The sequence below is a fragment of the Bos taurus genome, chromosome X, assembly GCF_002263795.3.
Source record: "Bos taurus isolate L1 Dominette 01449 registration number 42190680 breed Hereford chromosome X, ARS-UCD2.0, whole genome shotgun sequence".
In the NCBI taxonomy this organism is placed as follows: Eukaryota; Metazoa; Chordata; class Mammalia; order Artiodactyla; family Bovidae; genus Bos; species Bos taurus.
In genome coordinates, this window is record NC_037357.1 from 108,836,048 (window position 1) to 108,860,871 (window position 24,824).

The 24,824-nt window shown below is 40.6% G+C and overlaps 1 protein-coding gene across 1 annotated transcript; it reads right to left on the minus strand.

Annotated features, from left to right (window-relative positions):
* Nucleotides 1-18,345: 18,345 nt before the first annotated feature.
* Nucleotides 18,346-22,324, minus strand: LOC785287 (ring finger protein, LIM domain interacting-like). Its single transcript, NM_001099728.2, is given in 2 exon segments — nucleotides 18,346-20,198; nucleotides 21,902-22,324. Coding segments are annotated over 2 exon segments (1,905 nt in total). The 5' UTR covers nucleotides 22,146-22,324; the 3' UTR covers nucleotides 18,346-18,537.
* Nucleotides 22,325-24,824: the final 2,500 nt, after the last annotated feature.

Genomic DNA, 24,824 nt, shown 5'->3' on the forward strand with positions numbered 1-24,824 from the left:
TCTTTTTCTTCTCTGATTGCTGTGGCTAAAACTTCCAAAGCTATGTTGAATAGTAGTGGTAAGAGTGGGCACCCCTGTCTTGTTCCTGACTTTAGGGGAAATGCTTTCAATTTTTCACCATCGAGGATAATATTTGCTGTGGGTTTGTCATATATAACTTTTATTATGTTGAGGTTTGTTCCTTCTATGACTGCTTTCTGAAGGGTTTTTATCATAAATGCATGTTGAATTTTGTCAAAGGCTTTCTCTGCATGTATTGAGATAATCATATGGTTTTTATCTTTCAGTTTGTTAATATGGTGAATTACATGGATTGATTTGTGGATATTAAAGAATCCTTGCATCCCTGGAATAAAGCCCACTTGGTCATGATACATAATCTTTTTAACATGTTGTTGGATTCTGATTGCTAGAATTTGATTAAGTATTTTTGCATCTATGTTCATCAGTGATATTGGCCTGTAGATTTCTTTTTTTGTGGCATCTTTGTCTGGTTTTGGTATTAGGGTGATGGTGGCCTCATAGAATGAGTTTGGCAGTTTACCTTCCTCTGCAATTTTCTGGAAGAGTTTGAGTAGGATAGGTGTTAGCTCTTCTCTAAATTTTGGTAGAATTCAGCTATAAAGCCGTCTGGTCCAGGGCTTTTTTTCTTGGAAAATTTCTGATTGTAGTTTCGATTTCTGTGCTTGTGATGGGTCTGTTAAGATTTTCTATTTCTTCCTGTTTCAGTTTTGGAAGTACTACTTTTCTAGGAATTTGTCCATTTCTTCCAAGTTGTCCATTTTATTGGCATATAGTTGCTGATAGTAGTCTCTTATGATCCTTTGTATTTCTGTGTTGTCTGTTGTGATTTCTCCATTTTCATTTCTAATTTTGTTGATTTGGTTCTTCTCCCTTTGTTTCTTGCTGAGTCTGGCTAATGGTTTGTCTATTTTATTTATCTTCTCAAAGAACCAGCTTTTTAGCTTTGTTGATTTTTGCTATGGTCTCCTTTGTTTCTTTTATTTTCATTTATTTCTGCAAATTTTTATGATTTCTTTCCTTATACTAATCCTGAGGTTCTTCATTTCTTCTTTTTCTAGTTGCTTTAGGTGTCAAGTTAGGTTATTTATTTGACTTTTTTCTTGTTTCTTGAGGTAAGCTTGTATTGCTATGAACCTTCCCCTTAGCACTGCTTTTACAGTGTCTCATATGTTTTGGGTTGTTGTGTTTTCATTTTCATTCATTTCTATGCATATTTTGATATCTTTTTTTATTTCTTCTGTGATTTATTGGTTATTCAGAAGTGTGTTGTTTAGTCTCCATATGTTGGAATTTTTAATAGTTTTTTTTCTGTAGTTGATATCTAATCTTACTGTATTGTGATCAGAAAAGATGCTTGGAATAATTTCTTTTTTTTTTTTTTGAATTTACCAAGGCTAGATTTATGGCCCAAGATGTGATCTATCCTGGAGAAGGTTCCGTTTGCACTTGAGAAAAAGATGAATATCATTGTTTTGGAGTGAAACGTCCTATAGATATCAATTAGGTCTAACTTGCCCATTGTATGGTTTAAAGTTTGTGTTTCCTTGCTAATTTTCTGTTTGGTTGATCTATGCATAGGTGTGAGTGGGGTATTAAAGTTTCCCACTATTACTGTTTTATTGCTAATTTCCCCTTTCATACTTGTTAGCATTTGCCTTACATATTGCAGTGCTCCTATGTTGGGTGCATATATATTTATAATTGTTATATCTTTTTATTGGATTGATCCTTTGATCATTATATAGTGTCCATATTTGTCTCTTTTCACAGCCTTTATTTCGAAGTCTATTTTATCTGATATGAATATTGCTACTCTTGCTTTCTTTTGGTCTCCATTTGCATGAAATATCTTTTTCCAGCCCTTCACTTTCAGTCTGTATGTGTCCCTTGTTTTGAGGTGCGTCTCTTGTAGACAGCATATATAGGGGTCTTGTTTTTGTGTCCATTCAGCCAGTCTTTGCCTTTTGGTTTGGGCATTCAACCCATTTACATTTAAGGTAATTATTGATAAGTATGATCCTGTTGCCATTTACTTTGTTGTTTTGGGTTCAAGTTTATACACTTTTTCTGTGTTTCCTGTCTAGAGAAGATCCTTTAGCATTTGTTGAAGAGCTGGTTTGGTGGTGCTGAATTCCCTGAGGTTTTTCTTGTCTGTAAATCTTTTGAATTCTCCTTCATATTTGAATGAGATCCTTGATGGGTACAATAATCTGGGTTGTAGGTTTTTCTCTTTCATCACTTTAAGTATGTCCTGCCATTCCTTTCTGGCCTGAAGAGTTTCTATTGAAAGATCAGCTGTTATCCTTATGGGAATCCCCTTGTGTGTTATTTGTTGTGTTTCCCTTGCTGCATTTAATATTTGTTCTTTCTGTTTGATCTTTGTTAGTTTGATTAATATGTGTCTTGGGTGTTTCGCCTTGGATTTATCCTGTTTGGGACTCTCTGGGTTTCTTGGAGTTGGATGACTATTTCCTTGCCTGTTTTAGGGAAGTTTTCAACTATTATCTCAAGTATTTTCTCATGGCCTTTCTTTTTGTCTTCTTCTTCTGAGACTCCTATGATTCAAATGTTGGGGCATTTGACATTGTCCCAGAGGTCTCTGAGATTGTCCTCATTTCTTTTAATTCTTTTTTCTTTTTTCCTCTCTGCTTCATTTATTTCCACCATTCTATCTTCCATATCACTTATCTTATCTTCTGCCTCAGTTATTCTGCTGTTGGTTCCTTCCAGAGCATTTTTTATCTCATTTATTGCATTATTCATTATTATTGACTCTTTTTTATTTCTTCTATGCCCCTGTTAAACATTTCTTGCATCTTCTCAATCCTTGTCTCCAGGCTATTTATTTGTAACTCCTTTTCATTTTCAAAATTTTGGATCATTTTTGCTATCATTATTCTGAATTATTTTTCAGTTAGACTCCCTATAATCCTCCTCTTTGGTTTGGTTTGGTGGGCATTTATCATGTTCCTTTACCTGCTGAGTATTTCTCTGCCTTTTCACCTTGTTTAGATTACTGTGTTTGGGGTGGCTTTCTATATTCTGGCAGTTTGTGGTTCCTCTTTATTGTGGATGTTCCTCCCTGTGGGTGGGGTTGGACAAGTGGCTTGTCCAAGTTTCCTGGTTAAGGAAGCTTGCCTGGGTGTTCTGGTGGGTGGAGCTGGATTTCTTCTCTCTGGAGTGCAGTGAAGTGTCCAGTAGTGAGTTTTGAGATGTCTATTGGTTTGGTGTGACTTTGGGCAGCCTGTACATTAAAGCTCAGGGCTATGTTCCTGCATTGCTGGAGAATTTGTGTGGTATGTCTTGCTCTGGAATGTGTTGGCTCTTTGGTGGAGCTTGATTTCAGTGTAGGTATGGAGACTTTTGGATGAGCTCTTATTGATTAATGTTCCCTGGAGTCAGGATTTCTCTGGTGTTCTCAGGTTTTGGACTTAAGCCTCCTGCCTCTGGTTTTCAGTCTTATTCTTACAGTATCCTCAAGACTTCTTCATCCACACAGCACTGATGATAAAACATCTAGGTCAATGGAGAAAAGATTCTCCACAATGAAGGGACACTCAGAAAGTTTCGCTGAGTTACATGGAGAAGAGAAGAGGGAGGAGGGAGATAGAGGTGACCAGGAGGAGAAGAGGGGTAATCAAAAGGGGAGAGAGCAATCTAGCCAGTAATAAAATCTCTGTGTGCTCTCCACAGCCTGGAACACCCAGAGAGGTTCACAGAGTTACATAGAGAAGAAAAGAGGGAGGAAGGTGATAGAGGTAACCAGGTGAAGGGGGGGTGAGTTGGAGGTCAAAAGGAGAGAGACAGATCTAGCCTATAATCAGTTCCCTGTGTTCTCCAAAGTCCAGAATACCCAAAGAGAGTCACAGAGTTGAGTAGAGAAGAGAAGGGGGAGGAAGGAGATCAAGGTGATCTAGGGGAGAAAAAGGAGAGTCAAAAGGGGGAGAGAGAAATTAAGCCAGTAATCACACTCCTAAGTAAAAATGGACACTGAAGATTAGATTCTTAAAGGTACAAAATGTATAACAAATACAAAAAAGCAAAGGTTAAAAATCTAGAGTAGAGGTTAGACTCTCAAAGATACAATATTTTAAAAAATCACAAAAATTATAAAAAATATATAGAAGTTTGCTTTAAAAATAGGGTCTTTTTTTGCACAGTAATAGTAGGTTATAAAAATGAAAATTAGAGGAGTAATAGAGGACTTAAAAATAAAAGAAATTAAAAAAATTTTTTAAATGATAATAGTAAAAGTATATCTAGGAATTTCTCTGGACCTGTTGCAGGCAGTGTGGGGTCAGCTCAGTTTCAGATAGTTCCTTGTTCCAGCTTATGCTTCTCGAAATCTATAGGTCCCTTCCAATGTCTGCTGCTGCTGCTAAGTCGCTTCAGTCGTGTCCGACTCTGTGAGACCCCATAGACGGCAGCCCACCAGGCTTCCCTGTCCCTGGGATTCTCCAGGCAAGAACACTGAAGTGGGTTGCCATTTCCTTCTCCAATACGTGAAAGTGAAAAGTGAAAGTGAAGTCTCTCAGTCATGTCTGACTCTAGCGACCCCATGGACTGCAGCCTACCAGGCTCCTCCGTCCATGGGATTTTCCAGCCAAAAGTACTGGAGTGGGTTGCCATTGCCTTCTCCACCCTTCCAATGTAGTCGGTGCTAACTACAGGGTTTTAATCTGTTGCACCTGTCACTTCCAAAGCCGTTTCCTGTGTTTATTTTGGCTTCTTCTATTTGCAAGTCTTTTCAGTGTCTAATTTCCATCCTGCCACAAGGGGGCGAAGGTGGTCACTTATTTTAGGCTCACTTTTTCAGTTGTATCGGAGAAAGCAATGGCACCCCACTCCAGTACTCTTGCCTGGAAAATCGCATGGACAGAGGAGCCTGGTGGGCTGCAGTCCAAGGGGTCGCTGAGAGTCGGACACGACCAAGTGACTTCCTACTTTCACTTTCCACTTTCATGCATTGGAGAAGGAAATGGCAACCCACTCCAGTGATCTTGCCTGGAGAATCCCAGGGACAGGGAAGCCTGGTGGGCTGCCGTCTATGGGGTCGCACAGAGTCGGACACGACTGAACGGACTTAACAGCAGCAGCAGCAGTTCAGGGGAGGGAGGAACTCTGCAAACAAATATCACTGGCGTGTGTGGGGAGGGCTCACAGGGTCTCAGCCACACTGGGTTTCTCCCCGCTCACGGTGTGTGTGCTTTTCCAGTCTACACTGCTCAGGCTTCAGGTTGTTCTGCAGGGGAGCTGTCTAAAGTGGGCCCTGGGTTGCATGCACTTCCCAGGTCTAAGCCACTCAGGTTCAGATTCTCGGGTATTGCCCAAAGGCACAGACTCGGTTGAGCCTGCATTTTTTGCCCTTCCCAGATCCAAGTAGCTCAGGCGACCAGGTGCTTGGCAAGCACACACTCCCCAGGTGCGGTGTGTCTTATCACCTCCCCCATCCCAGCCACTAGGTTTCCTGGGTGTGCAGCGGGAGCACCGTCTCAGGTGTGCCGTGTATCTCTTCTGGGGAGATGATCTCTAGCTGGGACCCTCCCAGCAGATGTCAACAGTCCAGGATCCCAGGAAGACTTGGTTAGCAACTGGGAGCCTGCTCGCAGTTTGGTAGAGGATGCCATCTCTGGGGCCGAAATTGCCCTTTTCTGGCTCTGGCTGCCGTCTGCCTGCCTCCCTGCCTCCGGCAGGGGATGGGCCGGTCTGCTGCCTGCTAGCTCTCCTCTGGTATTCGCTCAGTCCTTTGTTCTGTGAGCAGACTCTGCAGTGCCTTAGGTTAGGGCTTTTCACAGGAAAGTTGTCTTTTTTCTCTCTCTCTCTCTGGCTATCCCAGAGTTTGGGTTGCTCTCTCACGTTAGCTCCCTCAGAATGTCCTCAGGGCATTCAGGCCCAGTACTTACCCTAAGCAATGCAGCCCTCATCTCCCTGTTTAGCCCCCACTTGCTGGTAGTGGACGCAAGTGTCTGGGCTACTTCTCTGCTGGGAGTTGCCGTTAGGCACCTAGTCTGTGGGTTTTATTTATTTATTTTTCCTCCCGGTTATGTTGCCCTCTGAGATTCCAAAACTCCCCACAGACCCACAGGTGAGAGGGTTTCCTGGTGTTTGGAAACGTCTCCTCTTTTAGAACTCCTCCCAGGATGGGTCTCCATCCCTAACTCTTTTGTCTTTCTTTTTATCTTTTATATTTTGTCCTACCTCCTTTTGAAGAGAATGGGCTGCCTTTCCGGGTGCCTGGTGTCCTCTGCCAGTGTTCAGAAGTTGTTTTATGGAATTTGCTCAGCATCCAAATGTTCTTTCGATAAATTTGTGGGGGAGAAAGTGGTCTCCCCGTCCTATTCCTCCACCATCTTAGGACCGCCCCCAGGTGTGTTCTTTACCACTAGTGCCACCTCAGTCATATGAGAGTCCCATAAAATATGATACCCAAAAGACAGTCAGGTAATTGAAGCTTATATAACATCCTGGGCTAAGAAAAGGAGTTAGAGGTCTGGAGATGCAAAATGAAGGAAAGCCAATCACAGGAAGTTAGAGGATGTGCTTAGAAAACAAAGTGTGCCCTGTTACACAATTAAGTTTCATAGGGAAAAAGTTATCTCTGCTAATAGCTCTCTTCCTGGTACAGGATCCATTCCAGTGTAAAATTTAGGCTGTTGAGGGGGAGGTAAAGGACTTTTCCTGAATATGTTGGGTTTTGATTGCCTTTAGCCCCAAATAATCCTTATGCCAAAAATACATATTTTGGGGTAGAAAAATATATAGTAACAAGAATAAAAGCAGAGTTTTAATAACAGGTATACCTCCTGTAAAGGTTCAGTGGTAATAAAGAACCTGCCTGCCTATGCAGGAGATGCGGGTTTGATCCCTGGGTCAGGAAGATCCCCTGGAGAAGGCAATGGCAACCCACTTCAGTAGTCTTGCTGGGAAATCCCATGGACTGAAGAGTCTGGCAGGCTATAGTCCATGGGGTCGGAAAAGAGCTGACGCGACTTAGTGACTAAACAACAACATACCTCCTGTATATGTGGGAGATGCCCAGGAAAACGGAGTATCTCCCCGAAATGACCCGAGCCACCATCTTGTATACCACCTTGAACTAGAGACAATGAAGATGTTCGGTGTGGGGTGCAGTTATGGGAGGTTACCAGGCAGAGAGAACTTCCCAGGTGGCACAGTAGTAAAGAATCTGCCTGACAATGCAGGAGATGCAAGAGAAGCCAGTTGGATCCCTGGATTGGGAAGATCCCCTGGAGTAAGAAATGGTTATCCACTCCAGTATTCTTGCCTGGAAATTTCCATGGAAAGGAGCCTGGCAGCTATGTCCATGAGATCACAAAAGAGTGCCACAGGAGTGAGCACACACACACACACACATACACACACACCAGGCAAAGCACAGTAAATAAGGATATGCTCGTTATGGAGATTTAAGTCATTGTCCTCTTTATTGATAAGAGTTTCTATAGATTTAAGGTCATCCTTCCTTTTCTGATATAGATGGGGAGACATCCTTACAAATGGAGATTGCCCATATGAATGTAAATGTCATTTACAAAAGGGTAAATTCTGATTCTGGAGAAGGAAATGGCAACCCATGATAGTGTTCTTGCCTGGGGAATCCCATGGACCAAGGAGCCTGGTGGGCTACAGTCAATGGGGTCATAAAGATTCATACATGACTGAACATACAGTGCACACACACACACAACTTCTACTTGGTTTTCTGAGTTTCTTCTGTGACTCCTCTTTCTTTAAAATAATCAGTCTAAAATAATTCTTATGCCGAAGAGGCATAATTTGAGGTAACAAATTTTGCTCCATTTTTGTATAATGGATGAAAGAATTGAATTAATGTTAATTTTCGTAAGTGTGGTGGGGTGGATATGGATTTGTATCCTATTACAGGGAGAGACATAATGAAATGTTTAGAGGTAAAATATAATATCCTCAGGCTAACATCAGATTGTTTGATAAAGATAGATAGGCATGTGGGTGTGTTTGTGGAGAGAGAGAGAACTGGCTTTGCGGTGCATTGATGTGTTATCCTGTGCTCAGTCACTTAGTCATGTCTGACTCTTTATGAACCCATGAACTATAGTTCACCAGGCTACTCTGTCCATGGAATTTTGTACATTAGCACTTGGTACATTAATTCAATACACTGGCTTTTCAACTTTTCTTTGAGTTTGATACTTTTCCCACAAAAATACAAAACATAAAATACAAATTAAAAATTTGGGTTAACTGCTTGTAGACGTTATCAGCATATATGTATTTATGAAGCTGTAAAGATTTTAGCAGTATGTGAACTGTGAACTTCCAGATGTTCAAGCTGGATTTAGAAAAGGCAGAGGAACCAGAGTTCAAATTGCCAACATCTGTTGGATCATCGAAAAAGCAAGAGAGTTCCAGAAAAACATCCACTTCTGCTTTATTGATTATACTAAAGCCTTTGACTGTGTGGATCACAACAAACTGTGGAAAATTCTTCAAGAGATAGGAATACCAGACCACATTACCTGCCTCCTGAGGAATCTGTATGCAGGTAAAGAAGATCTGGACGTGGAACAACAGACTGGTTCCAAATAGGAAAAGGAGTACGTCAAGGCTATATATTGTCACCCTGCTTATTTAACTTATATGCAGAGAACATCATGAGAAATGCTGGGGTGGAGGAAGCACAGGCTGGAATCAAGATTGCTGGGAGAAATATCAATAACCTCAGATACGCAGATGACAGCACCCTTATGGCAGAAAGTGAAGAAGAACTAAAGATCCTCTTGATAAAAGTGAAAGAGGAGAATGAAAAAGTTGGCTTAAAGCTCAACATTCAGTAAACTAAGATCATGGCATCCGGTCCCATCACTTCATGGCAAATGGTGGTGGTGGGGGGGTGGGGGAACAGTGGAAACAGGGACAGACTTTATTTTTCTCGGTTCCAAAATCACTGCAGATGGTGATTCAGTTCAGTTCAGTTCAGTCGCTTAGTCGTGTCTGACTCTTTGAGACCTCATGAACCGCAGCACACCAGGCCTCCCTGTCCATCACCAACTCCTGGAGTCCACCCAAACCCATGTCCATTGAGTTAGTGAGACCATCCAACCATCTCATCCTCTGTCGTCCCCTTCTCCTTCTTCCCTCAATCTTTCCCAGCATCAGGGCCTTTTCAAATGAGTCAGCTCTCCACATCAGGTGGTCAAAGTATTGGAGTTTCAGCTTCAACATCAGTCTTTGCAATGAACACTCAGAACTTATCTCCTTTAGGATGGACTGGTTGGATCTCCGTGAAGTACAAGGGACTCTCAAGAGTCTTCTCCAACACCACAGTTCAAAAGCACCAATTCTTCTGTGCTTAGCTTTCTTTATAGTCCAACTTTCTAAAGATGCTTACTCCTTGGAAAGAAAGTTATGACCAACCTAGACAGCATATTGAAAAGCAGAGACATTACTTTGCCAACAAAGATCCATCTAGTCAAGGCTATGGTTTTTCCAGTGGCCATGTATGGATGTGAAAGTTGGACTATAAAGAAAGCTGAGTGCCGAAGAATTGATGCTTTTGAACTGTGGTGTTGGAGAAGACTCTTGAGAGTCCCTTGGACTGCAAAGAGATCCAACCAGTCCATCCTGAAGGAGATCAGTTCTGAATATTCATTGGAAGGACTGATGCTGAAGCTGAAACTCCAATGCTTTGGCCACCTGATGCGAAGAACTGACTCATTTGAAAAGACCCTGATGCTGGGAAAGATTGAAAGCAGGAGGAGAAGGGAATGACAGAAGATGAGATGGTTGGATGGCATCACTGACTCGATGGACATGATTTTGAACAAGCTCTGGGGGTTGGTGATAGACAGGGAAGCATGGCGTACTGCAGTCCATGGGGTCGCAAAGAGTTGGACACAACTGAGCGACTGAACTGAACTGAAAGATTTTAATATTTTATCTTTTTTCCATAAACAATTTTAAACCAGAGATCCATGGAACATCAGTTTGAAGAAAACACTGTATGTCTGAATAGCAAAAGTGTTGTGTGAAGTGAGTATCGTCTTTTTTGTTGTTGTTACATGTATGTGTGCTGTGTGCTTAGTCTCTCAGTCGTGTCCAACTCTTTTTGACCCCATGGACTGTAGCCCACCAGGCTCCTCTGTCCATGGGATTCTCCTGGTTAATAATAGTGGAGTGGGTTTCTATGCCCTTCTCCAGGGGATCTTCCCAGCCCAGGGATTGAACCCAGGTCTCCTGCATTGCAGGAGCATTCTTTACCATCTAAGCCACCAGGGAAGCCCATTACATGTATAGTCTATGCTCAATGAGTCTCTCTGTGGTTACAAGGGACATTCTGATATCAGCATTCAGTTCTCTCCTTGAGTCCATAGAATAAATGTACAGAAATCATAGTTGACTATGGAAGAGAGTTTGGCTTAGTTTAGGCTTAGTACTTTTAAAGGACTGTGATAAAATTCATACTAGAGTAGATTAATGTCTTTACATTTGGATTTTTCAACTCTTGAGACCATTTAGCTCTAATTAGTTTCAAGGAAACTATTATATAATGTCATCCAATTGAGCTAACAGTAACATATGGATGTTTATACATCATTTCAATTCTGTTTTGTTCTTTTTATACTATGAAATCTCACTATGAGGATACTCAATAATTATGGGTTTTGCTTAATCTCACAGTAATATTACTTAATATTCTATTTTTATATCATGTTTAATATTGCAGTGGGGGATACACATTTCTTTTAGAAATTGTAACAAAATTGGATACATAGAATGTATGGAAATTAAATGATCAGTTTAAAAGTGTTCTAGCAACACCTAGTAACTGGAAAGAAAATATTTTTAATAAAAACTGCTGCTGCTGCTGCTGCTGCTGCTAAGTCACTTCAGTCGTGTCCCACTCTGTGCGACCCCATAGACTGCAGCCCACCAGGCTCCTCTGTCCCTGGGATTCTCCAGGCAAGAATACTGGAGTGGGTTGCCATTTCCTTCTCCAATATATGCATGCATGCTAAGTCGCTTCAGTGTGTCCGTCTGAGTCATCCTGTCTTCCTTAAATGGTCTGTGTTTGTAGCTAAGTAGCTTTCTTAGTGTGTGCACAATGTTGAGGGTACCAAGTATTCTTTTCATTCTGAACTGCATCTGTCCCTTTTAGTCTTATCTCATGGTGCTTCTAACAAGCACAAAATTTCCCTCTCCCTTTCAACCTCCCACCCGCCACTCTCTATTGGGCTTGCCTGAGATTCTTATTGGGTGTTCACTCCTTTAAACAAAATCTACATTCGCATTTCTTTCTAAGATAAGATCTTATCTACCTTGGGCCACCTCTGTCTGAGGCTAATGTAGGTGGCCTAGCAAACAGATTTGGAGAGGAATGCTCTAAAATCATTCTAAGATCTTAAACAAGGATTGTATAGCTCCTTTACTTTACTTCTTTACCCTGAGACTACATTTTACTTTTCCATGTTTTATTTTTTGCTCTGAGGTCATTGTTGAACTTTGATTCTTTTCTTAGCTTGGAAGTCTATCCTGGGCATTCTATGTTTTATGTACAGTCTTTTCTAAAACTGAATAATTCCTTCTTTAGTTTATCTCTTTCTTATAGTATCAGAGGCATTTAAAGAAGTCAATCAATTTTTTTTTTTTACTCTTTCTAGATATCTCCTTAGCCAGATTTATGAGTTTACTAGGTCCACTTGCCATTTTCCAAAATACTCCAGGTGATAGTTTTGCTAATCATTTTGCAGAAAATAACTTACAGTCTAGTCCTCTATGTATTCATTGACTTTCTTTGAGTTGTTTCAAAGTTTGACAGAATTATGTCATGGTCCACTGAGGGACACATAATATACAATTTTTTAGTTGTTTAAGCTCCTTTATCACTTTCTCAATAGAAAGGATTTTAGTTCTTAATTACCTCAGTTTCCTTAAGAGAAACTATTCCCAGGTAAAGGTGAATTGGTGGATGTGCTGTGATTAGTCCCTCACTCCTGTCTGATTCTTTGTGATCCTATGGACTGTAGCCTGCCAGGACCCTCTGTCCACGGGGACTCTCCAGGCAAGAATACTGGAGTGGGTTGCTATGCCCTCCTCCAGGGGATCTTCCCAACCCAGGGATCGAACCCAGGTCTCTCACATTTCAGGCGGATTCTTTACCATCTGACCACCAGGGGAGCCCAAATTGATGCATCAGTTCAGTTCACTTCAGTCACTCTTTGTGACCCCATAGACTGCAGCACGCCAGGCCTTCCTGTCTATCACCAACTCCCAGAGTTTACCCAAACTCATGTCCACTGAATCAGTGATGCCATCCAAACATCTCATCCTCTGTTGTCCACTTCTCCTCTTGCCCTCAATCTATCCCAATATCAGGGTATTTTCAAATGAGTTAGTTCTTTGCATCAGGTGGCCAAAGTATTGGAGTTTCGGCTTCAACATCAGTCCTTCCAATGAACATTCAGGACTTATTTCCTTTAGGATGGATTGGTTGGATCTCCCTGCAGTCCAAGGGACTCTCAAGAGTCTTCTCCAGCACCACAGTTCAAAAGCATCAATTCTTCAGAATTCAGTTTTCTTTAGAGTCCAACTCTCACATCCATACATGACTACTGCAAAGACCATAGCCTTGATAGTTTGTCCTAATTAATAAAAATATGAGTGCACATGTCAGAAATGTTAAAAATTGTATGGACTTTTATCCATTTAAAGCAGCAGTCCCCAACCGTTTTGGTATCAGGGACCAATTTCATGGAAGACAGTTTTTTCCACAGACCCGGGGTCAGGGGAATGGTTTTGGGATGATTCAAGTGCATTACATACAACTCATCCTGATTTGGCATCATTTGTCATTTCTTATTCAAGTTGTTATGTATCAAGTTGTTATGGTATGAGTAGTGATATTTTATTGTTTTTTGGACATTTTGGCTATTATGTTAGGATACTTTGGTCCCTATTTAAAGTTTTTTTGTTTTGTTTTCATTTTAGCAGGCCTTTCATTTTTATAGGTTTGGCACATAGTTTCTCAACTTTTGTGGACCTGGGTTCCATGACAGTCTAATTTTCAGAACCTTTATGGTACCTTTTGTGTTGTGCAGGTGGAGCTACTTCTGGTCCCTCCTCATGCTGCTTATGGGGTCGGAAGCAGCTTCCCCAGGATAGGCCACTTGGTGCTACTGGTGGGGGAAGGGAATCTCTGGACCACTTGATGAAGAGTACTTCCTGTGCCAGGCACTTGTGACAGGTTCTCCCTTGACTGTAGAGAATGAAGGGTACTTACCAGGTTGAAAACTTTCTGTGGAGGTACCAGCAAGTTGCCTAATGTCTCTGGATAGGGGAGAGGAGTTTCAGGCCCTTCTGAGTAGGAGAGCATTTTCCAAGTGTGAGCTTTTTCTGGTGGGATCACTTTTTCTGCCCAAGGAGCCACTGGTGTGTATGGGTGGTGAAGGGGAATCTCAGGCCGAGTGGGGAGAAAATCACTTTATCTGGCCATTTATTGTCAGCAGGGATTTCAATTGTTCCCTCTTTTAGGTTCTGCAGTGCTCATTTGGTATTTGTGGGATTCCTATTTGATGTGATGGAGGAAGAGCCCATTTGAGCCATTTCCTGTTACTAAGTTTAGAGGAAATGCTGGGTTTAGGTCACATTTCTTCTTGATAGAGGTCATAAGGTGCCCTGACATGAAATTGCTCAGTCATTCTAAGGGTCCCTAGCCAATTCACCTTCTTCTTTAGACCTTTCAGAGCTCATATTTGGTTGTCTTACATTGTTTCCAGGATATATCAGTTCAGTTCAGTTCAGTCGCTCAGTCGTGTCCGATCTTTGCGACCCCATGAATTGCAGCACGCCAGGCCTCCCTGTCCATCACCAACTACCGGAGTTCACCCAGACTCACGTCCATCGAGTCAGTGATGCCATCCAGCCATCTCATCCTCTGTCGTCCCCTTCTCCTCCTGCCCCCAATCCCTCCAAGCATCAGAGTCTTTTCCAATGAGTCAACTCTTTGCATGAGGTGGCCAAAGTACTGGAATTTCAGCTTTAGCATCATTACTTCCAAAGAAATCCCAGGGCTGATCTCCTTCAGAATGGACTGGTTGGATCTCCTTGCAGTCCAAGGGACTCTCAAGAGTCTTATCCAACACCACAGTTCAAAAGCATCAATTCTTCGGCGTTCAGCCTTCTTCACAGTCCAACTCTCACATCCATACATGACCACAGGAAAAACCACAGCCTTGACTAGACAAACCTTTGTTGGCAAAGTAATATCTCTGCTTTTGAATATGCTATCTAGGTTGGTCATAACTTTCCTTCCAAGGAGTAAGTGTCTTTTAATTTCATGGCTGCAGTCACCATATGCAGTGATCTTGGAGCCCAGAAAAATAAAGTCTGACACTGTTTCCACTGTTTCCCCATCTATTTCCCATGAAGTTATGGGACTGGATGCCATGATCTTTGTTTTCTGAATGTTGAGCTTTAAGCCAACTTTTTCACTCTCCACTTTCACTATCATCAAGAGGCTCTTTAGTTCCTCTTCACTTTCTGCCATAAGGGTGGTGTCATCTGCATATCTGAGGTTATTGATATTTCTCCCAGCAATCTTGAATCCAGCTTGTGCTTCTTCCAGCCCAGTGTTTCTCATGATGTACTCTGCATATAAGTTAAATAAGCATGGTGACAATATACAGCCTTGATACACTCCTTTTCCTATTTGGAACCAGTCTGTTGTTCCATGTTCAGTTCTAACTGTTGCTTCCTGACCTGCATACAAATTTCTCAAGATGCAGATCAGGTGGTCTGGTATTTCCATCTCTTTCAGAATTTTCCACAGTTTATTGTGATCCACACAGTCAAAGGCTTTGGCATAGTCAATAAAACAGAAATAGATGTTTTTCTGGAACTCTCTTGCTTTTCTGATGATCCATCGGATGTTGGCAATTTGATCTCTGGTTCCTCTGCCTTTTCTAAAACCAGCTTGAACATCTTGAAGTTCATGGTTCACATATTGCTGAAGCCTAGCTTGGAGAATTTTGAGATATATAGTTGGGCTTATAAATGGGGAGCAGGGCAAGAGGAGCATAAACCATCTTATATGGATTAGAAGTCCTCTCTGTGCCTTTTAAGTGCTCACCTGATTGGGACATGCTCACTCTGGATAATTTCCCAATCAACTGTGCTGTTTATCATAATCTAATAATGGGAACGATATTCCATCACATTTACCGGTCTCATACTCAAGGAAAGGGGCTACTACGAGGATCATTAGGCATCATCTTAGAATTCTGTCAACCACAGAAGGTGTATGTGAATGTACTGAAGCATTAATTAAGCAATTACCATCCTTTGGAAGACTGGAACCTGTCAGGATAGTATGAAAAGTACTATTATAATTATTCTACTCACAGTAGATGAAGTACACCTGGTATCAGAAATGCTTAATAAAAATCAGAATATTCAAGCAAATTTCAGTATTAGTTAATGTCAGTTTCAGAGGTTAGACCTAAATCTTCATGTATGGCCATGCAGATATCTTCTGTGTGAAAAATATGCTAGCTGAAAGGTGAATTTAAAAACGTCACCACCACTCCACATTTATATTTTGTAGTTATGTGAAAATACTGTGGATACCAGCAAGTCACATAGAAAATAAAGGTCAGTGATATTTCTGACTTTAAATTTTTAGAGCAGCTTTATCGTAACACTACCTGCATTTGAACAGGTTGCATACAGTACAAAGTGATGGTTGTTGCTATAGGTTGTAATATTATGTACTCTCACCAGGATGGAAAATGTTAAGGAAAAAATTTTGTACTGGCCAATAGGGTCTTTTCCAATAGTCAGTTCTTCCCATCAGATAGCCAAAGTATTGGAGCTTCAGCTTCAGCATCAGTCCTTCAGGTTAGATTTGGCTAATGTGAACTACTGACAAAAAGATTACAAGTCAGGAGGAAAGAAGGTAAGGGTATTCAGTTCTATGATGCACCTTCTCCAAAACTTTGGCAGTGGCTGCCATTTTCTCAGTTTATAGCTCTTGTTGGGTGGACTTCTACTACAACTCTTAAGACATTTGGGATTGCAGGAACTACTATCTCTCTACTGCTGCTGCTAAGTCGCTTCAGTCGTGTCTGACTCTATGCGACCCCATAGACGGCAGTCCACCAGGCTCCCCCATCCCTGGGTGCCGGGAGCCAACACAGGAGATCCCACCCATGACAAGGTCATGTGGAAGAGACCTGACAGGCAAGGCGGATCAGGACTCAAGGGATTCCCTGGACCTGCTCGAGTATCTACCCCGAAACCAAAGTCTGCCTGTCTACTGTTTACTATATTATGCCTTTCACCAACTCTTCTGACATTAACAGGGGGCTATCCCCGACCACCTTTCTCTGGAGAAAATCAACTTAGGGCTCTAAGTTGATAAGTTTCCTGGGCATGAAAGGAATATTTCTATTCTAACCCCTCTGTTGGCATTCTAGCTTGCTTGACAGGTTTATCCATACCCTTGCAACTAATGCATATAATTGCTCACAACTCCCCAACCATGAAAGGCATGGGAAGCCTAAACATTCTAAAAGTCCTAATGAACATAGAGCCCTTTGAGAGATAAAAAATTATTAAAATAGTACTGGTAAAGGGCTTCATTCTTGTTGCCAAGTTCCCATATCCCTTATCCATTGTGCACCTGAGAGTACATTAGTTAATGTAGTTAAGATGTAAAAAAAAAAAACAAGTAGTAGCCTTGGTATTAACCACATCAAACCTTTGAGCTAATAAGTTCTTTCTTTGTTGTGACCCACTACACCTTTGCTCCGTGAGAATGTAACTTTATTTAGTACTTTCTGAGGCTGGGAAAAAATAATAATAATAAAAAAAACACTTTAAGAAAAAACAAGTTTTCTGGCTGATCAACCTTTATCAAAAAAGAGTCATGAAATGTTAACAGACCACAGGGCCAGACATAACATAAGACGTTTGTTTATGAAAAAGGTGTACAAAAAATGTCCTGGTTTCGATAAAGGTAAAATTGATGAAATGTTGAGCTGACTCTATATCTTTCACTTTGAAAAATGTGTAACTTAGAGTATAAAAGTTTCTTTTAAAAATAAAGCTGTGGATCCAGAGCTTTGGTCTCCATGTCTTTCTTTCTCCCTCTCTTTCTCTCTTTTTTCAGGCTGAGTCCCTAGAGCACAGAGGCCCTCTGAGTTCACTTTTTTGCCTGGGCTTCTAAGACCCGATTGGGAAGGCGCTCTGTGTCTTCACCCCACCGAGAGGGCACCTGAGGCCTCCGTGAACAGAACAGGTCCCATGCCAGGGGCTTTATTGGCTTTCTGTGTAAAGCAAAAAATATCAGCCTCTTTCTCTCTTCCTTATTCTTTCTCTTTAATTTTAATTTTTATTTTTGACCCCAGACCACCAGGTCCCAGTCCATTATAAGACCAGTGTTATCTCTCTTGCCAATGCTGTCCATCCTGAGAGTTCCCCTAGATCTTGCTGGGGCTGGACCCCAACACCTGGGATTCTCCAGGCAAGAACACTGGAGTGGGTTGCCATTTCCCTCTCCAATGCATGAAAGTGAAAAGTGAAAGTGAAGTCGCTCAGTCGTGTCCAACTCTTTGTGACCCCATGGACTGCAGCCCACCAGGCTCCTCCGTCCATGGGATTCTCCAGGCAAGAGTACTGGAGTGGGGTGCCATTGCCTTCTCCTCTATGCCCCTTCAAGCCTAGTGGTTCTAAAACTGGCTTCTCAGTTGCTAGCCTATGGGTACTTCATCATCTCTTGCTTTCTCTTCATTATTTACACATTTTAGTCTCCTCATTAAATGATATTTCATCACTCTTTTAAAGAGTGCCATCAGCTTTTGGCTAGGACTCTAATACATTGGTAGTGGGGAATAGGATGAACTTTAAGGTAGTATTGGGGAGGGTGGGATAAACCCCTGGAGAAGGGATAAATGGAAGAGATAAACTGGATAAAAGGGATAAACTGGAAGAGAAGAGTTTCAAAGCTTTTTATGGCATTCTATGAATATAACATGACTTTTGTATGTGAATGACTCTAATACAGTCTTAAATTGCTTAATTAGTTGGGTTCCTGTTTCTTTGCATACACAACCAGGATTGAACAGGGCTAAGAGATATCTGGGATTTATATGACTAGAAGATACTACTAGGATCTATCAAGATTGATTATATCATATTAGAACATTTCTCTCATGGCACCAGGAATATCCCAACCCAGTGCACATACTAAGTTTCTATTGAAATTCAGTGCACTGCTATGGTGTGAAACTCATTTTTATTGTCAGATAGGATAACACTGTTTGACTTTTTGATATTTCCTTTTATTATGAAGCAGAAATTGGGGAAAGCCCAATAATTTCTTCAGGAACAAGTAATTCAGTTCAGATTGTTACATATAGATTCAGATTGTTAAACATAAATAACTCTAAAAGTGGACATGACACAGCTGACAGTTGTCCATCACTGTAACACTTTTTATATCTGAGAATTCAGATCTCACATAGAATTATCTGCCTCAAAGTGGTCCACTACTGGCCCACGACAAATAGGGCAGTTTGAATGTTCTTCTAGCCATTGATCAATGCACTGATAATGGTATTCATGGGAGCATGGTAGGACACGTAGCATGTTGCCTGCGGTGTATTCTGTAATGCAAATAGTACAGATTTTAGCTGCATCTTTCTCTTCAAAAAATCTTAAAGGTAAGTTGTCAATCTGCAGTTTTGTAAGGCCTCTAGTTTGGTTTGCTTGATTTAATAAGAGAAATTGGTCCAGATTAAGGGAAGACCCAGAGTCACTATCGTCAGATGTTACTGGGGTCATTTCTTCACCTTCTTGGCTGGTCTCTGATAAGCCTGTTGATGAGCTTCTTTCTTCACTGTCTTCAAACGTCATCAGTGTGCTAGCTTCTGAATCTTCATCACTTGAGCTAAAATTAGATATAGGACTAAATATGGTAGTAATGGAAGTAGAAATATAATAGAAGCTTGAAACTGATACCAGTATTAAATTTGAATCAAAATTATAGCTAGCATTTGGAGCAGAACCAGGTACACTATCACTACCACTAGGTCCATGTCTTTCATTTGGTAACTCTGCCCTTTCCATGTTTTCACTTGGAGGTGAGATACTATACTCTAAATTACTGTCACTGTCCATAAGATTACTTGAGTTACTAAATCCTGTCATTGTCTGATAAAAAAGAGTCTGAGTTGGAACAGACATTGTATCACTTAAGCTAGTATTTAAAATTCTATGAACGGGATTTCTGATGGTATTGACATAAGCACTCTCATCAGCCTCGTCAGAATCTGAAGACAAAGGCTTCAGTTCTTCTTGCTCACTTTCTGAAGTGGTAGTGTTGTTTGGTGAGTCAGATGTTAACTGAGTTCTACTAATTCTGCTGTCTCTCTGAGAACATGCTGGACAATGAACTTGTTCTACTGCAAGATTGAAAGGTGTGGTTGGATTTGTTTCCCTCACTTCCCAAGATTCACTACTGCACGTTGTGTCTGAATAACATTCTCCATGAACAGCATTACTAGTTACAGAAGTCTCAATAAGACCCCTATTTTGCAACTCATGTCCAGTCATTTGCTGTCTCAATGTTTCTTCATGCCCAGTTCTAGAAAAGTTATCATTCTCACTTATGAGAGGTTGTTTAAAAGTCTGAGATGGTGTATCTTCATTAATTCTTTGAAAAATTTCCCACAGTGAATGTGGAGGTGACCAGTTGTCAGTCCTTGCTCTGGTTCTCCGAGAGACTGGGCTCCAACTTCTTAGTCTTCTCTGACTTCTAGTCGGTGGGACTTCCATTAATGTTTCCATTGTATCATGTTCTGATGTAAATGGTCTTGTAAATAATGACTCAGAGTGTGGATTTTCCACTTGCCTTTGGCTGTCTTCCTTATCTTCTCTTCTGGGAAGTTCTGCAGATGCTACATATTCATTTTCTGGATTTGAGTTTTCATCATCACACTCAAGATTACTCTCTAAGCCAAATCTGAGCTCATCACTGTTAGCACTAATTTCGCTCTCTTCTCTCCAAGACTGATTTTCTTTTTGTTCACTTGTCACATTTTCAGTTTGTCCAAAAGTGGTAAGCCAGTCTAGAAGAGAGTTCTCACTGGATTCATTATCTGAAGCATCTCCTCTATCTGTTAATTAAAAAACGGGGGGAGGGACCATAAAAGAACTACCAAAATTGGAACTATCATAAAATAGCACTCTGAAACTTTGTTTAAAAAGCAAACAAAAATGAGAACTTAAATACTCAGATGTTTTCAACTGATTTCACATTTACTTTATAAGTTATACTTTAAAAGTTAATTATCTTTAACTTTAAAGTTAATACTTTAAAAGCTTTATTATCTAGATTTATAAGTAAAGGCAGGGAAGTTTCAATTCCATCTGAAAAAGAGTACACTAATCCTAGATAAATTTAGAGAGGTTTTTACAAAGGGTATCTGAAGGAAGTCTGTTTTTCAATATTTTGTCATATACACAGCCCTGTATACCACTGTGGGAGGAAAGTCAAGAGATAACATTTTTTTTCAGCCTACTGTCAAAACACCAAAGCAATTAAACAAGGTAAACACCAGTTAAGGTACAGTGCTAGTATTTTAATTCAGTTGATATTATTGTCTAATTCTCATTAGTCTCCAACATTACTACTCTTAGGCTCTTACATGACTTTGATAATGTATAAGTTGTTTTAAAATATAAGATTATTGCCCAAATATAAACAAAGTTTATAGGATTAAAAGTATTTGAATTTTGAATACTTCTTAATATTACCAAGGTTTTTAATTGGCATTAAGCTGAAAGTCAGATCAAATGAATAGACTGAACCTAGCGTGGCACATATAAGACCATATTCAAGAACCAAAGTATTATAGTATCCTCTTCATTCGATAGTAAAATCCTCTATTTTACACTGGGAGAGAAGGCACCAGATCTGAGGTTCCAGGAGGGTTTCTCAGCCTTAGAACTATTTACATTTTGGCACTGGGCAATTCTTATTTTGGGGAGCTACCATGTGCATTGTATCATATTTGGCAGCATCCCTGACCTCTGCCCAGTAGATGCTAGTAGCACCCATGCCTCCCTCTGTGACAACCAAAAATGTCTCCAGCTATTGTCAAGTGTCCGTTGGGGTGGGGGAGAGCAAAACTGTCCCCAGTTGAGAACTACTTGATTAAAATATAAAATATTTCTTTTTGCTATTTTTTTACATGTCTATATGGATAGAGAGGGCCTCCCTCATAACTGAGTTGGTAAAGAATCTGCTTGCAATGCAGGGGACCCCAGTTGGATTCCTGGGTCGGGGAGATCTGCTGGAGAAGGGACAGGCTACCCACTTCAGTATTCTTGGGCTTCCCTTGTGGTTCAGTTGGTAAAGAAGCCACCTGCAAAGCGGGAGACCTGGGTTCCATCCCTGAATTGGGAAGATCCCCTCCATTCCAGTATTCTGACTTGGATAGTTCTATGGACTGTATAGTCCGTGGGGTTGCAAAGAGTCTGATACAGCTGAGCAACTTTCACTTTCATAGATAGAGAAAATAATTCGGTACATAGGAGGAACTTTCCACTGAGGTACAAAAGCAACCAACAAACAAAAAACAATGGTCTACTTCACAGTTTCCCAATTAAAACAATCCAAATGTGAATCAGGGAAAAAAACCTACCCTGGCATTCTCACCGCAAACCAAGTAAATGTCAGTTCTTTTTTATGAGAAGTTCCTTACCAAATAATGTATGCCACTTCTGTATAATTTACTATTTACTATTATGAAGTGATTATTTAATACTATAAAGTTGCTTTCTTATCCCATCCTATTCCCCCCAAAGAGAAATATACCTGTATTTTCATCTGAGTTTTGTGGTAGGTTTTCTTTCATTAATTGAAGCCTCTGCCGCAACTCTTCTTCGGTACTTTCACCTAGGGGGCCGAGCAAATTGTTGTCCCTCATAAGTATGTAATCTTCTTCACTCAGATCACTTACGAATCGGAAGTAATCATCTTCTCGAGCCAATCGGTCCTTCTGACCTCTGTGTCGGACCGAAACTCTGTCTTCTTCATCGTCAGAATCTGAGCTTTCCATCTCGATGAACAACTGAAAAATTATCTGAATTTCATGACATACTGCTGAAACGCAAAAGCCGCTGTCAGGTAGTCTTCAGCTTCTGCTTCCGCCCGGGAGTGACTGGAACGCGCTCAGTCGGACAACCGTCTGCCTAGGTTCCCTGCTGCTCCACTACTCTGCTATTGCACCTCAGCTCTGCAGCCTCTGGTGAGGTAATAATTGAGATCCGCCTCTACCTCATAACTTGATTAGGCGTTGCCTAGGCATCCACTGTCTTCCTTACGTAACTGAGTAGGGACTGGATTCAGGTTGGATTTCATTTCATTCAAAAGCAGCCAATATTTCTGAGGGTTTATAATGTACCAAGCACCATCCTTCACCGTCTGCCCCACCACCACCACCTCCACCCCTCACCCGCCCCCCACAGACTATTCTCAGGCTTTCAGAAAGCTTTTTCATTTGCTACATTTAATACAACAACCTGCTTCGAAATGCCATGCCAAAGTCAGCCTCATTAAATGTAGCATTTTTCATTTTTAGGGACCGAGGGACCGCTGCCTTTTCTCCTCGTGAATTCCTCAGATCGTAGACTCTCATTAAGAAAGTAGTTCACAATTTTTGATAATTCCGCAGGGTCTTAGTTGAATCTCTTCAGTGTGTCCTCTCCCTTTTAACTCTTAATGGCTTCGTCTTGATTATACGACCCCTCAATCCTGTTTCAAACAAACAGAAAACACCAAAACCTGGGCAGGCTTTTCTGCTCATGCAGGGAATTTCTTCTCCACAAAAGCAGTCGGTTTCGTTTTTGTCCTTGTGTCTCTTGCAAACAAAACTAGTCAGACTATCACAGGAACTTTAAAAAATGGATCCGTAATATTTATTTTACCTGTGGTAATGCGTACCAACCTTGCTGATTTTGTTCCATGTGTCTTAGTGCAACCTGGATGGCTCTATTTATTGGTGAAAATAAACTAACGCTTATTTGTAATGCTACCTGAAGGAGACCTCTGCGATTTTCTGGACTCGTCAATACTACCAGCCCCACTTAACACGTGTTTGAGAGTTTTTCATTCAAATTATTCATGTAAAGACAAGATTTGGCCACTGAATTTGAGACTATTTAATTTGACTTATTTAATAATTAGTCCATCCAACATAAACTGGGTCAGTTATTGTCCTAGCCCTAGAGCTATGTCAATTGTTGGAGCGGTTTGTATTCCCAAATGATTCACACCAAGTGAGGCAAACACTATCTAGAAACTATCAAAATACAGTATATTTTAGAATAGGTTTAAAATGTTTTATTGTGTCAGGACAGAGAATTATGCAACAATTATTTAATGGGAGTTGGGAAATGTTTCACAGAGGTATTATATTTAAATCTGAATCTTTAAATATAGTTATTAGTTTCTATAGATGGAAAATGGCAGTTATGTGTTGGTAGAGAAAAGCTGTCAGAAAAAGTAGACTTGAAAGACCTTGGCTTATTTGGGCAACTGTGGCCACAATTTTGGGGTAGGGGTGGAAACATGAAATTAATCTCAGAAAAAGTAACTGGCACAAACTATAAATTGAGTTTTGAGTTTTTTGAGTGTAAGAAATAGGATACTGATTAAGACTTTTTGGTATATTTTGAGAACAAGCAGCAAATTTTATTTTTGCCTGCTTAGTGTCCCCATAACATACTTGTGCTGATAGCATCCTGATTTTCATGGTGGAAAAACTCATTCTACAGTCTTAGTCCAGTTGGTTTAAGTTTAGCTCAATTCACTACCATGGCTAAAGGAAAGGACATATGATGCAGCCATGTCTCAAATTGGCTATGGTAATTGGTCAAAACATGAGCATGTGAACAAAAGTACATTTAAGAGCTAAATCTGAAATGTTAGCTAGAATTATTGAAAATGAGAAATTCTTTTCCACTGGGGTTACTAAGCTGGTGAGATATAAACCTAAAGATGCTTGTGATTATGCTTTATCCCAAGAATGAGGAAAATTGACATTAAGAGACAGAGGAAAACAAAGATGGAGAAACAATGAGATATTTGAGAAAAAAAAATTGAGAAGTACCTGAAGCTAGATGTGCCTTAGGATTTTTAGACCTTTAAAACCATGTATTTCATTTGAAAACTATAAGATTATGATTGAAGGCTCCTAATAATTGTCATAGGAGAGTAATATGATTGGTGATGATGTAGTAGTAGTTGTTGTTAAGTCGCTCAGTTGTGTCCAACTCTTTGTGACCCCAAGAACTGCAGCATGCCAGCCTTTCCTGTCCTTTACCATCTACCAGAGCTTGCTTAAATTCATATCCATTGAGTCGATGACATAGTTAGATGTCAAAAAGTAATTTGATAGAGGGGAGGTGGTCAGGGAATGAGTGAAATAGGTGTGGGAGATTAAGTGGTACAAACTTCCAGTTGTGATATAAAGAGTCAAAGGGATGAAATGTACAGTATGGAGAATATAGTCATTAGTAATATAATATTTTTGTAGGCTGACAGATGGTAACTAGGCTTGTGCTCATTTTATACTGTACAGAAATATCTAATCTATGTTGTGCACTAGAGGTAAACAGTGTTGTAGGCCAAGTATATTTCAAAAGACAGACAAACTCATAGAAAAATAGATAAGATTTGTGGTTACCAGAGGTTCGAGGTGGGGTGGGGCGGGGTTTGGAGGAAGGAGGTCAAAGGT